General features: G+C 37.9%; 1 protein-coding gene across 3 annotated transcripts in view; it reads right to left on the bottom strand.

The window, feature by feature from the left end:
* Positions 1 to 13,514, bottom strand: part of mv (lysosomal-trafficking regulator mauve) — a 207,150-nt gene that overhangs the window by 104,648 nt on the left and 88,988 nt on the right. For all 3 annotated transcript variants that reach the window (XM_070099689.1, XM_070099691.1, XM_070099690.1), the window contains exons 17-21: positions 10,104 to 10,229; positions 8,699 to 9,083; positions 5,381 to 5,520; positions 4,438 to 4,611; positions 1,380 to 1,552 (exon numbers count right to left, since the gene is read on the bottom strand). In XM_070099689.1, coding sequence (XP_069955790.1) covers positions 1,380 to 1,552; positions 4,438 to 4,611; positions 5,381 to 5,520; positions 8,699 to 9,083; positions 10,104 to 10,229 — 998 coding nt within the window. The remainder of the gene's footprint in view (positions 1 to 1,379; positions 1,553 to 4,437; positions 4,612 to 5,380; positions 5,521 to 8,698; positions 9,084 to 10,103; positions 10,230 to 13,514) is intronic.

Below are 13,514 nucleotides of genomic sequence, written 5' to 3'. Positions count from 1 at the left end.
CATGCGTGTTGTAAGAGGTGACTAACGTGAAAGGAGCAAAGGGCTAGTAACACCTGAATAAATTACTAAATTTAAAAAGAAAAACTTTTGTTTTCCTTTCTACGTTACCCTGCCTCGGTGGGACACGGCTGGTTTGTTGAAAAAAAAAAAATCCTGTAATTCAGAATTTGGAATGAAGCTGTTTGCTGCCACATTGATGACAACAACAACTAGTAAGAGTGCCATAATTGAGTTAAGAGTTGTCCAATAAAATTAACACTGTACCAGTACAAAAGGGCCCCAGTTTTACAGCAGGTTAGGCTCTGGGCTAGTGCTGTAAAATGAAACACCCTTTTCTCACTTTCAAATGCATATAAAAGCCTGATAATATATTTACACTATCATATATTAAGTGAGCAATAGAGCTAGGCCTTAAAAATACACATACAGTATACAATACTTAACTCAAAATATTTTTGTCCTTAGCTTATAGTGAGTGGTGAATATATTTATTGTAAGAAGTCTGAATAAATGAACAATGTGTATAACTGAAAACCACTGCATTTGTAAAATGCTGTAAAGCAGGTCCCTCCTGTACTGAATTATAGTAATTTTATCAACATATTACCTTGATGGGAATGGCCAAGGTGGTAAAAATAGTACTGAATGCATTTGCCAATTGCATTACTGCAGTCTGACTTTCAATATACTATTACTAATTTTCTTTCAAAACACCGGCCGTATCCCACCGAGGTGGGGTGGCTCAAAAGGAAAAACTAAAGTTTCTCCTTTTACTTCTTCTTCTTTCAACACATTGGCCATATCCCACTGAGGTGGGGTGGCCCAAAAGTAAAAACTAAAGTTCCTCCTTTTACATTTAGTTATATATACAGGAGAAAGGGGTTACATTACTCTTTTTTTTTTTCATCAAACTGGCCATATCCCACTGAGGCAGGGTGACTTAAAAAGAAAAACAAAAGTTTCTCTTCTTAACTTTAGTAATGTATACAGGAGAAGGGGTTACTAGCACCTTGCTCCTGACATTTTAGTCGTCTCTTATGTCATGCATGGCTTATGGAGGAAGTATCCTGTTCCACTTCCCCATGGAGAGAAAACTGAAAGTACCAGAATCATACTAGATGATAGCTTGTTTTTACATGCCTAATATTTGTATTCCCTTTGGTAATTGTAGTCAACTTTCTCAGAGCATTACTCTTTCTTTCTTTCAACACACCGGCCGTATCCCACCTAAAGCATTACTCTGCACTCAAAATGCAAACCCTTTCAATTCAATTTATTTCAAACATTCAATATATTCAATTAATGTGTGATTTCCTAAGATGATTTTTTTAACAAAAATAAGCCTAATAACTTAAAGTCAAACAAAAACCTTTACATACTTGGTAGTTTGTTGCTTTGAGAAATTGTCAAGAAATGTCCTCCAGTTACTAATGAGAGAATTCATGAGATCACGATCCACCAATATTGCCGGTACATGTGGGGCAATGGTATAAACATCTCGGCAGGCCAGGTACTGCACAACACTCGGATATGTACAACCATCCAAGATAGCCTGAATTTAAAGAATTGAGAGAACTATAATTAATTAAAATACAATATGTGCAGATTTATCATTACTCAAAGTATTTGTAGATGAAACCTCAAAAAGATGACAGTAATGATTATGCATAAAAACATTATAACAGCTATAAAATAAGAAAAAGTTTTGGAGTGAGATTAACAAGTTAAGGAAGCCTAGAGAACAAATGGATTTGTCAGTTAAAAATAGGAGAGGAGAGTTATTAAATGGAGAGTTAGAGGTATTGGGAAGATGGAGGGAATATTTTGAGGAATTGTTAAATGTTGATGAAGATAGGGAAGCTGTGATTTCGTGTATAGGGCAAGGAGAAATAACATCTTGTAGGAGTGAGGAAGAGCCAGTTGTGAGTGTGGGGGAAGTTCGTGAGGCAGTAGGTAAAATGAAAGGGGGTAAGGCAGCCGGGATTGATGGGATAAAGATAGAAATGTTAAAAGCAGGTGGGGATATAGTTTTGGAGTGGTTGGTGCAATTATTTAATAAATGCATGGAAGAGGGTAAGGTACCTAGGGATTGGCAGAGAGCATGCATAGTTCCTTTGTATAAAGGCAAAGGGGACAAAAGAGAGTGCAAAAATTATAGGGGGATAAGTCTGTTGAGTATACCTGGTAAAGTGTATGGTAGAGTTATTATTGAAAGAATTAAGAGTAAGACGGAGAATAGGATAGCAGATGAACAAGGAGGCTTTAGGAAAGGTAGGGGGTGTGTGGACCAGGTGTTTACAGTGAAACATATAAGTGAACAGTATTTAGATAAGGCTAAAAAGGTTTTTGTGGCATTTATGGATTTGGAAAAGGCATATGACAGGGTGGATAGGGGGGCAATGTGGCAGATGTTGCAGGTGTATGGTGTAGGAGGTAGGTTATTGAAAGCAGTGAAGAGTTTTTACGAGGATAGTGAGGCTCAAGTTAGAGTATGTAGGAAAGAGGGAAATTATTTCCCAGTAAAAGTAGGCCTTAGACAAGGATGTGTAATGTCACCGTGGTTGTTTAATATATTTAAAGATGGGGTTGTAAGAGAAGTAAATGCAAGGGTCTTGGCAAGAGGCATGGAGTTAAAAGATAAAGAATCACACATAAAGTGGGAGTTGTCACAGTTGCTCTTTGCTGATGACATTGTGCTCTTGGGAGATTCTGAAGAGAAGTTGCAGAGATTGGTGGATGAATTCGGTAGGGTGTGCAAAAGAAGAAAATTGAAAGTGAATACAGGAAAGAGTAAGGTTATGAGGATAACAAAAAGATTAGGTGATGAAAGACTGGATATCAGATTGGAGGGAGAGAGTACGGAGGAGGTGAATGTATTCAGATATTTGGGATTGGACGTGTCAGCGGAAGGGTCTATGAACGATGAGGTGAATCATAGAATTGATGAGGGGAAAAGGGTGAGTGGTGCACTTAGGAGTCTGTGGAGACAAAGAACTTTGTCCTTGGAGGCAAAGAGGGGAATGTATGAGAGTATAGTTTTACCAACGCTCTTATATGGGTGTGAAGCATGGGTGATGAATGTTGCAGTGAGGAGAAGGCTGGAGGCAATGGAGATGTCATGTCTGAGGGCAATGTGTGGTGTGAATATAATGCAGAGAATTCGTAGTTTGGAAGTTAGGAGGAGGTGCGGGATTACCAAAACTGTTGTCCAGAGGGCTGAGGAAGGGTTGTTGAGGTGGTTCGGACATGTAGAGAGAATGGAGCGAAACAGAGTGACTTCAAGAGTGTATCAGTCTGTAGTGGAAGGAAGGCGGGGTAGGGGTCGGCCTAGGAAAGGTTGGAAGGAGGGGGTAAAGGAGGTTTTGTGTGCGAGGGGCTTGGACTTCCAGCAGGCATGCGTGAGCGTGTTTGATAGGAGTGAATGGAGACAAATGGTTTTTAACACTTGACATGCTGTTGGAGTGTGAGCAAAGTAACATTTATGAAGAGGTTCAGGGAAACTGGCAGGCCGGACTTGAGTCCTGGAGATGGGAAGTACAGTGCCTGCACTCTGAAGGAGGGGTGTTAATGTTGCAGTTTAAAAACTGTAGTGTAAAGCACCCTTCTGGCAAGACAGTGATGGAGTGAATGATGGTGAAAGTTTTTCTTTTTCGGGCCACCCTGCCTTGGTGGGAATCGGCCAGTGTGATAATAATAATAATAAAAAACAGCTATAACTATGTCTAACTACCATCAAGATATAATAAATCTTTAATAATTGTGAATCAAGCGAATGCAATAATTATTATTATTTATTTATTATCACACTGGCCGATTCCCACCAAGGCAGGGTGGCCCGAAAAAGAAAAACTTTCACCATCATTCACTCCATCACTGTCTTGCCAGAAGGGTGCTTTACACTAACACGCTCACGCATGCCTGCTGGAAGTCCAAGCCCCTCGCACACAAAACCTCCTTTACCCCCTCCCTCCAACCTTTCCTAGGCCGACCCCTACCCCGCCTTCCTTCCACTACAGACTGATACACTCTTGAAGTTATTCTGTTTCGCTCCATTCTCTCCACATGTCCGAACCACCTCAACAACCCTTCCTCAGCCCTCTGGACAACAGTTTTGGTAATCCCGCACCTCCTCCTAACTTCCAAACACTCATAATGGACAAACCTAAAAAGGTAATAAAGTTACATTAAGCTAAGCTTTCAAGCATTATTTTTTTTTTTTTGCTGTAAGTCATGGTGAAGCCTTAACAGGAATATGTCATACCTATCCATACCCATTTTTCACATTTAATAACCCTAGAATGACTGAATCCATAACCTTGAAACCAGGCACACTTAGAATATAATTCCTATGTGGATGCAAGTCTTTTATCAAAAAAAATTTACAAGATGGTAGAGCAAAAATAGGAAAAAGCCTAAAATGAAAACAACACACAGTACCTTTATAACCTGAACTCCTGGACAGGATAATGGAGACAGAAGAATTCGAAACACAAGAGAGTTGCCACGCATTCCTTCATATTGAGCAGCCAACTGAGGTGATGTATGGACACAGTGCACAAGTAATCTTAGAGCTGCTGCCTGCTCCCGCTCATCAGACTGCAGTTCCACAAGCTGTTTATCAAAATAAAATATATGAGATATGATGCTTTTTATTAAAAAAAAATTCCTTACATTATTTTAAAGCAAAAAACTATGTATACTGTAGTTTCATCCCAAAATTGAAACTCTTTAATCCACACTAATACCTATAATTACAGGAGGGCCCCACTTCACAGTGCTTTGTTTTACAGTATTGTGCTAATAGAGTTATACCCATTCTTCATTTATTCATACTTTCTACAATAAACATACAGTGGACCCCTGCTTAACGATCACCTCCCAATGTGACCAATTATGTAAGTGTATTTATGTAAGTGCGTTTGTATGTGTATGTTTGGGGGTCTGAAATGGACTAACCTACTTCACAATATTCCTTATGGGAACAAATTCAGTCAGTACTGGCACCTGAACATACTTCTGGAATGAAAAAATATCGTTAACCGGGGGTCCACTTTATTCACCATTCACTATAAGATAAGAACAAAAATATTTTAAGTAATGTGTACTGTACATACATTTTTTAGGCCTAGCTCTTTTACTCACTTAATATATGATAGTGCAAACATGTTATCAGGCTTTTATGTGCATTTGAAAGTGAAAAAAGGCTATATTTCACTTCACAGTGATTTTCACTTGACAGCAGTAGCCTGGAACCTAACCTGTTGTATAATCTAGGTCCTCCTGTACTGGCCATTACCTATCCCAGTATAACTTCAAAATAAACAGGAGACTATTCTAATTTTTAGAAATATTAGTTTCTAAAGAACTGACTGTTACTTACCCTAGCAAAGAGATAAACAATATGTGCTATTCCTCCCATCTGTAGAAGAGCTATATCAGAACTCTGGCTTCTCAAAGGGGACAATTCACCAAATAATACTGCTGTCTGTGTAGTGCACAATGGGTAATGATTTCCAGTATCTGTAAATGAAGAAGTACTATATAGATATTAATTTATAGGACTACTAATTTCCATTTAACTACTAAACAGCAGTGAAATTCAAAAGATTCCTGACAGAACAATTTGCAATGTGTGTATAATACCTGTTTTAACTCATCAAGTGGGTACCAATACACAATATACAGAACAAATTTTTATTAGACAATGTTTTGCTCAGGGTAGAGCTTTATGAAGTCACTGCTCAATAAAATGCTACCCTGAGCAAAATGATATCTTAGTAAAAGCTTGTTCTGCATATTATCCTCATACTAATACCCGTCACCATTATGCCGACAGGTCTAATTCATCATATGTTGCACAAACAACTCTAATTGCTGTCTGCATAATTACACCCCAAGTCTATTACTGATAATGATTAATTACCAGTAATGATTAACCCTTTGACTGTTTTGGTCGTGCATATACGTTTTGCAAGCCAGTGTTTGACGTATATATACTCAAAAATTCTAGCGGCTTCAAATCAAGCAGGAGAAAGCTGGTAGGCCCACATGTAAGAGAATGGGTCTGTGTGGTCAGTGTGAACCATATAAAAAAATCCTGCAGCACGCAGTGCATAATGAGAAAATGAAAACTCCGACCGTGTTTTTGGATTAAAATGCCGACTTTGAGATGCATTTTTGTATAGTTTTTATGGTTATATTCTCGCTTCCGTAGTCACATTTGATAGAATGGAAAACATACTATAGAAAGAGAGGTGATTTTGATTGGTTTTACTATGAAAAGGACCTTGAAATGGAGCTCGAAGTAGGGGAAATGTTTTATTTTTTCCGATATTCAAGAGTAAACAAATCATGTCACTGTCCAATAAATGTCCAACTAGCCATTTTAATATGCAGTCATGAATGGGTTGATGTTATTTATACAATTATTACAACATTGCATTAGTCTGCATAACAGTAAATCTTCTATTTTTTGTTTGAATAAAAATTCAAAATAGAAAGCAAGTGTAATATCAAAGGGGCCTGAAGACGTGACTGATAAACAAAGAAAATGTTATTTTAGAGGCAGGAATGTCTGCATTGTTCATTCTAGACCCTATTTTGAAATTGGCATATTTTTTAATTTGCGTGAAATTGGCCAAATTGCCAATTTCTGACCACTTTATTGGGTAGTTAAAATTGGTAAATGGGCAGTGTCTTGTACTCAATCGATAGAACAAATGGAGTTCTAAAGAAATAGTTATGAGTTTGGTCAAATGGGACAATGGAATTGGCTGAAAATAGGGCTCAAAGTGGGCGAAATCACCGATTCGTAAATATCGCTGAGGTTGCTAACTTCGCGAGAGCATAATTCCGTAAGTTTTCCATCAAATTTTGTGCTTTTGATGTCATTACCATCGGGAAAAGATTCTCTATCATTTCATAAGAAAAAATAATTTTTTTTTAAAATAGTTTGCAACACCAGGATACACCTCAGGATTTGGGGTTTCGATAGTCAAAGCGTTAAAGTATAAAATAAAATTACATATGAATGATGACAAATACCATTACTTCCACATCTCAAAAATGATTTTGTTACACGATAATTTCCAAAAGGCATATATATTCATGCTAGGAGTAAAGGGCTAGTAATCCCTTCTCCTGTATACATTACTAAATTTTAAGAAGAGAAACTTTTTTTTTTTTCAGGTCACCCTGCCTTGGTGGGATATGGCCGGTTTGTTGGAAAACAAAAATACAACTATTTTAATATTTTTAACTCAACAGCCGTCTCCTGCCAAGGTATGGGGGGTACCAAACCCGCAAAAAAAAAAAAAAAGGTGCCTAGGAAATGGAAAATGGAGAGAAGGGTGGCAATCAAATGCAATCTGAGGAAGGAAAGGCTGTACCAATTTTTTGGATCAAGAGCTTTTCACCAGCATCACAGCATTTCACCTTTCAAGGGAGTAATGGATACTGAGTACAGTGGACCCCCGGTTCGCGATGCTATCGGTATCTGATAAATCCGGTAGCCGATGCATTATATTGCCAAAAATTTGCCTCGGTTCCCGTTACAAAACCTAGTATGCGATGTGATTCGTACGAGATGTGTCCACGTATGGCTGAACTGCCCGTGTGTGCCAGTGTTTACAAGCCAGCCAGTGTGCGCGCATCTAAGGATACATTCGGTACATTCCATATTATCACTGTTTTTGGTGCTTGTTTCTGCAAAATAAGTCACCATGGGCCCCAAGAAAGCTTCTAGTGCCAACCCTTCGAGACCAAGGGTGCTAATGACTATTGAAATGAAGAAAGAGATAATTGCAAAGTACGAAAGTGGAGTGTGTGTCGGAGTTGGCCAAGTTGTATAGTAAACCCCAATCAACCATCTCTACTATAGTGAGCAGGAAAACGGCAATCAAGGAAGCTGTTCTTGCAAAAGGTGCAACTGTGATTACGAAACAGCGACCGCAAGTGTTAGAAAATGTTGAGAGACTGTTATTGGTGTGGATAAATGAAAAACAGATAGCAGGAGATAGCATCTCTCAAGCGATCATTTGTGAAAAGGCTAAGCAGTTGCATGACGATTTGGTAAAGAAATTGCCTGCAACTAGTGGTGATGTGAGTGAATTTAAGGCCAGCAAAGGTTGGTTTGAAAGATTTAAGAATCGTAGTGGCATACATAGTGTGATTAGGCATGGTGAGGCTGCCAGTTCACACCAAAAAGCAGCTGAAAAATATGTGAAAGAATTCAAGGATTACATAGACAGTGAAGACTTGAAACCTGAACAAGTGTTTAATTGTGATGAAACAGGCCTGTTTTGGAAGAAATTGCCAAGCAGGACCTACATTACTCAGGAGGAAAAGAAGGGAAGTAACCCTGGAAAAGGACTTGCTACCTCAAGTCCTAATGGAGGGGGATTCCCCTTCTAAACAATAGGTTCAACACTCTCCCCTCCTCCCATCCCATCAATCACCACCAGATCTTCATTAAAGGTAAGTGTCAATTATTCTATTGTTATTGTAATTATTCTGTTGCATTAAACTTAATATTTCATGTGGTAAAAGTTTTTTTATTCATACTTTTGGGTGTCTTGCATGGATTAATTTCTTATGGGGAAAATTGATTCGCTTTCCGATAATTTTGGTTTATGATGAGTTCTCAGGAACGGATTAATATCGCGAACTGGAGGTCTACTGTATACCAAATGATTCATACCTTGAAGTGTTGGCATGTGTGGCTTGTAACACAGAAACTCTGATGGACGCTTGGCTGTATGGAGCAGCAACAATGATTCCTGTGCTGGTCTAATTGCTGATTCCATGTGACCATATAAAACAGACAGATCCATTCCGGCTGTTAAAAGCTTTGGTGTAATAAATGGAGTCATCAACACCCTTTCATCTTTGTCTGTAAGAGGTAAAAGGCTCATACAGTCTTTACCCAGAGCCATGAGGTAAAGACACAGCTCTCGACTCAGGATAGGTTCTCGGAAGAGAAATGTGTTACCCATCAAGAGCCTGTGTGATGTGCCATAACAAAAACTATTTCTTCGATTCCTTTGAAAGCTGAGAGGATCCAAATCCTCCACTGCTTCAGGCTCCTGGAATATGAGGTATGAGTTTAAAAAAAAGCTAAACAAAGTGAAAAACAAAATTTACTACAGGAAAACACATAAGTTTTCTAATTTATACTGAAAAGTGTATACACATTTGGAATCGATAAGAGAGTGATTCATAATTTCTAAGACTGATTTCAATGTATGGACTCTCACCTAGTAAAACAGAGTGAGACTTGAGAAAGTGAAAAACAGTGAATTAAGACTGGTACCTGAATAAAGGGGAATGAGCTATAAAGATAAAATGCCTTATTTCACTGGAAGCGAGAACAAGAGGGGATATGTTAAAGTCACACAAAATACAGTATATACTATAGGGCCTAGATGCTGACACAATAAACTAGGATATTGGGAAGCATTTCTTCAGTGAAAGAGCAGGAAAGAGGTGTGTGTCTAGCAATGACAGAATGGAAGCAGACTACATAAAAGGGTTTAAAAAATGGATATGACAGGACTCAATCATGTCAGTCGGTTGTAAATTAAAAGATGGGACCATGAGTTTGAGTTCTCCCCAAGTAAATTCGCACAAGTATAATTACAAAAAGGCAAGTACAGTATGTAATAATACTCCGCTCATAGACATTAAAGGTGGTATTCTCTGTGACAATTTTTACTTTCATCTGGGAACTAGCTTAGAACTAGCAGTAAATAGGAAGTAAAATTTTAGGAAGATGCTTCAAGAAGCAAAGAGAATCTTTTAAGTGGATTTAATATGTGAGAAAATAAAATAATCTTTTTACAGCTAATTTTTATTTTTAACATGTTGGCTATCTCCCACCGAGGCAGGGTGACCTGAAAAATGAACACTTTCACCATCATTCACACTATCACTGTCTGCCAGAGGCATGTAGATACAACAGTTTAGATGTCCCTCCAAACAGCAAATATCCCAAACAAGAATACTAAAAGTTAACAGCAGTGACAAATTCTTTGGTCAAATGATAAGAAAACTTCTACAGATTTCAAAAATTCAGTGACAAGAGGAAAAAAAAATGGATAAATTACCTCACTGTTGAAATAATCTGTGTGACCAAGAAGAAGAAAAGATGGAGAACTTTTCTTGATGGAGCCAACAGCAGGTACAGTAACATTAACAGAGTGACAAGTTAGTGAGTCCACAAATATTGTTATCTGAAAATAAAGACTATTTATTATTAAGAGATGTCTGTAAGTGCATTATAAACTTATGTAAATCTAGCACATTTTTACTTACATTCAGTATACTCTTGTTTCTGCATTCCTATGCTTCTTAATACCACTAGTTCTTACTCCTAAAGAATAAAAGGCACAATACTGTGGCTGGAACAATGCACAAATAACCCACACACAGAATTAAATTTATGACAACATTTCTGTCTGATTTGGCACATTTACTAATCCAAATCAGACAGAAACATTGTCATAAGTTCCATTTTCCTATGTGCAGGTTATCTGTGTATAGTTCTTATGCCTGTTATATTTCTACTTTAGGAAGGTTGGTCTGAGACCAAGCCATAGCAGTGATGATCCCAGAAACATTAGCATACACAAAAGACACTGGTAAGAGGAAATACTGCTTATTTTCTTTACTGGTACCATAGTTCTTGTTATGACCACATAAAGTTATTTTCACTTTCTCAATTTCTTACATTATTTCTATTACCTCCTATATACAAAACAGAAATCATCATGCAATACTTCATCATTTCTAAGATCATGCAATGTCTTGCATGAATATTTCTTTAAAAGGCATTTCAATCATTACAAGTGTTTCACAGCTGAAGAAATCTGAAGTCTGTGGGAAGACCTTTTTTGAAAGTGTTTTTCAAAGATATAAATAGCTAACTTTTATATATCTGGATGAAGACAATGTACAAAAGAAGTTATGTGCTAATAGGTATTAAAAGTAATTTTAGAAGAAAACCATAATTATGAAGTCTTTCATAAGAGAAGATAAACAGACTGCTAATCCATCCTTGTAAAACTTATGTACTCTATCTTTTTGACAAACAAAAACTTTTATTATTATTATTATTATTATTATTAACCTGCAGATATTAAATGAATTTATTAGTAGCATTTTTTATTAAAATGCTGGCCATCTTCAACCGAGGCAGGATGACCCCACAAAAAAGAAACTTTCACCATCATTTACTCTATCACTGTCTGTGCAGAGGCACGCAGATATGACAGTTTAGATGTCACTCTGAACAATAAAAATCTCAAAACTGTCCTTTAACCCTTTGACTGTCACAAGCCCCTTTCTGAAACTGTCATTCTATGTCGTAAAAGTTTTGGAAAAAAAAAAATCATTTTTTCTTATGAAATGATAGAGAATCTTTTCCCGATGGTAATGACACCAAAAGTATGAAATTTGGTCAAAAACTTACAGAATTACGCTCCCGCGAAGTTAGCGGTCTCGGCGACATATACGCATCGGCAATTTCGCCGACTTTGAGCCCTATTTTTGGCCAATTCCGTTGTTCCAGTTGACCAAACTCATAGCTATTTCTTTAGTACTCCATTTTTTCTATCAGTCGAGTACAAGAAACCGCCCATTTACCGATTTGAACTACACAATAAAGTGGTCAGAAATTGGCAATTTGGCCAATTTCATTTTTTTTTTTATTATCACACCGGCCGATTCCCACCAAGGCAGGGTGGCCTGAAAAAGAAAAACTTTCACCATCATTCACTCCATCACTGTCTTGCCAGAAGGGTGCTTTACACTACAGTTTTTAAACTGCAACATTAACCCTTTGACTGTTTCAGGCCCCTCTCTGAAACTGTCATTCTATGTCGCTCAATTTTTGAAAAAAAAAAAAAAATTATTTTTTCTTATGAAATGATAGAGAATCTTTTCCCGATGGTAATGACACCAAAAGTTCGAAATTTGGTCGAAAACTCGTGGAATTATGCTCCCGCGAAGTTAGCGGTCTCGGCGACATATGCGTATCGGCGATTTCGCCGACTTTGAGCCCAATTTTCAGCCAATTCCATTGTTCCAGTTGACCAAACTCATAGCTATTTCTTTAGAACTCCATTTTATCTATCAGCTGAGTACAAGAAACCTCCCATTTACTAATTGGGACTACCCAATATGGTGGTCAGAAATTGGCAATTTGGCCAATTTCACGCAAAATAAAAAAGATGCCAATTTCAAAATAGGGTCCAGAATAAACAAGGTAGACATTCGTGGCACTAAAATAACATATGCTCTGTTCATTAGTCACATCTCTAGGCCCCTCTTATATTATTATTGCTTTCTATTTTGATTTTTTATTCAAACAAAAAAATACAAAATTTACTGTTATGCAGACGACTGCATTATTGTAAAAATGGTATAAATAATATCAGTGCACTAGTGAAAGAATATTAGACTCCCCAGTTGACGTGTATTGAACGTGTGGTGTGATTTATTTACTCTTGAACATTGGTAAAAATCGAACATTTCCGCTACTTTGAGCTCAGTTTCAAGGTCGTTTTCATCGTAAAAGTAATGAAAATCATCTCTATTTCTGTAATATGTTTTCCATTTTATCACCTAAGACCATGAAAACGCGAATACAACGATAAATACTATACGAAAATACACCTCAAAGTCGGCGTTTTATTCCAAAAAAACGATCAGAGTTTTTTTTTTCTCATTACGCAATGTGTGCTGCAGGATTTTTTTTATGTGGTGCACACTGACCACACAGACCCATTCTCTCACATGTGGGCCTACCAGCTTTTTCCCACTTGATTTGAAGCCGCTAGAATTATTGAGTATATATACGTCAGAAACATTGGCTCGTAAGACGTATTTATACGTCGAAAACAGTCAAAGGGTTAACATCCCTCCTTCAGAGTGCAGGCACTGTACTTCCCATCTCCAGGACTCAAGTCCGGCCTGCCGGTTTCCCTGGATCCCTTCATAAATGTTACTTTGCTCACACTCCAACAGCACGTCAAGTATTAAAAACCATTCGTTTCCATTCACTCCTATCAAACACGCTCACGCACGCCTGCTGGAAGTCCAAGCCCCTCACACACAAAACCTCCTTTACCCCCTCTCTCCACCCTTTCCTAGGCCGACCCCTACCCCGCCTTCCTTCCACTACAGACTGATACACTTTTGAAGTCATTCTGTTTCACTCCATTCTCTCTACATGTCCGAACCACCTCAACAACCCTTCTTCAGCCCTCTGGACAACAGTTTTGGTAATCCCGCACCTCCTCCTAACTTCCAAACTACGAATTCTCTGCATTATATTCACACCACACATTGCCCTCAGACATGACATCTCCACTGTCTCCAGCCTTCTCCTCGCTGCAACATTCATCACCCATGCTTCACACCCATATAAGAGTGTTGGTAAAACTATACTCTCATACATTCCCCTCTTTGCCTCCAAGGACAAAGTTCTTTGTCTCCACAGACTCCTAAGTGCACCA

The sequence above is a fragment of the Cherax quadricarinatus genome, chromosome 68, assembly GCF_038502225.1.
Source record: "Cherax quadricarinatus isolate ZL_2023a chromosome 68, ASM3850222v1, whole genome shotgun sequence".
Lineage (NCBI taxonomy): Eukaryota > Metazoa > Arthropoda > Malacostraca > Decapoda > Parastacidae > Cherax > Cherax quadricarinatus.
Note: the sequence above shows the minus strand (reverse complement) of the source record. Positions and strands in the feature narration are given on the sequence as shown.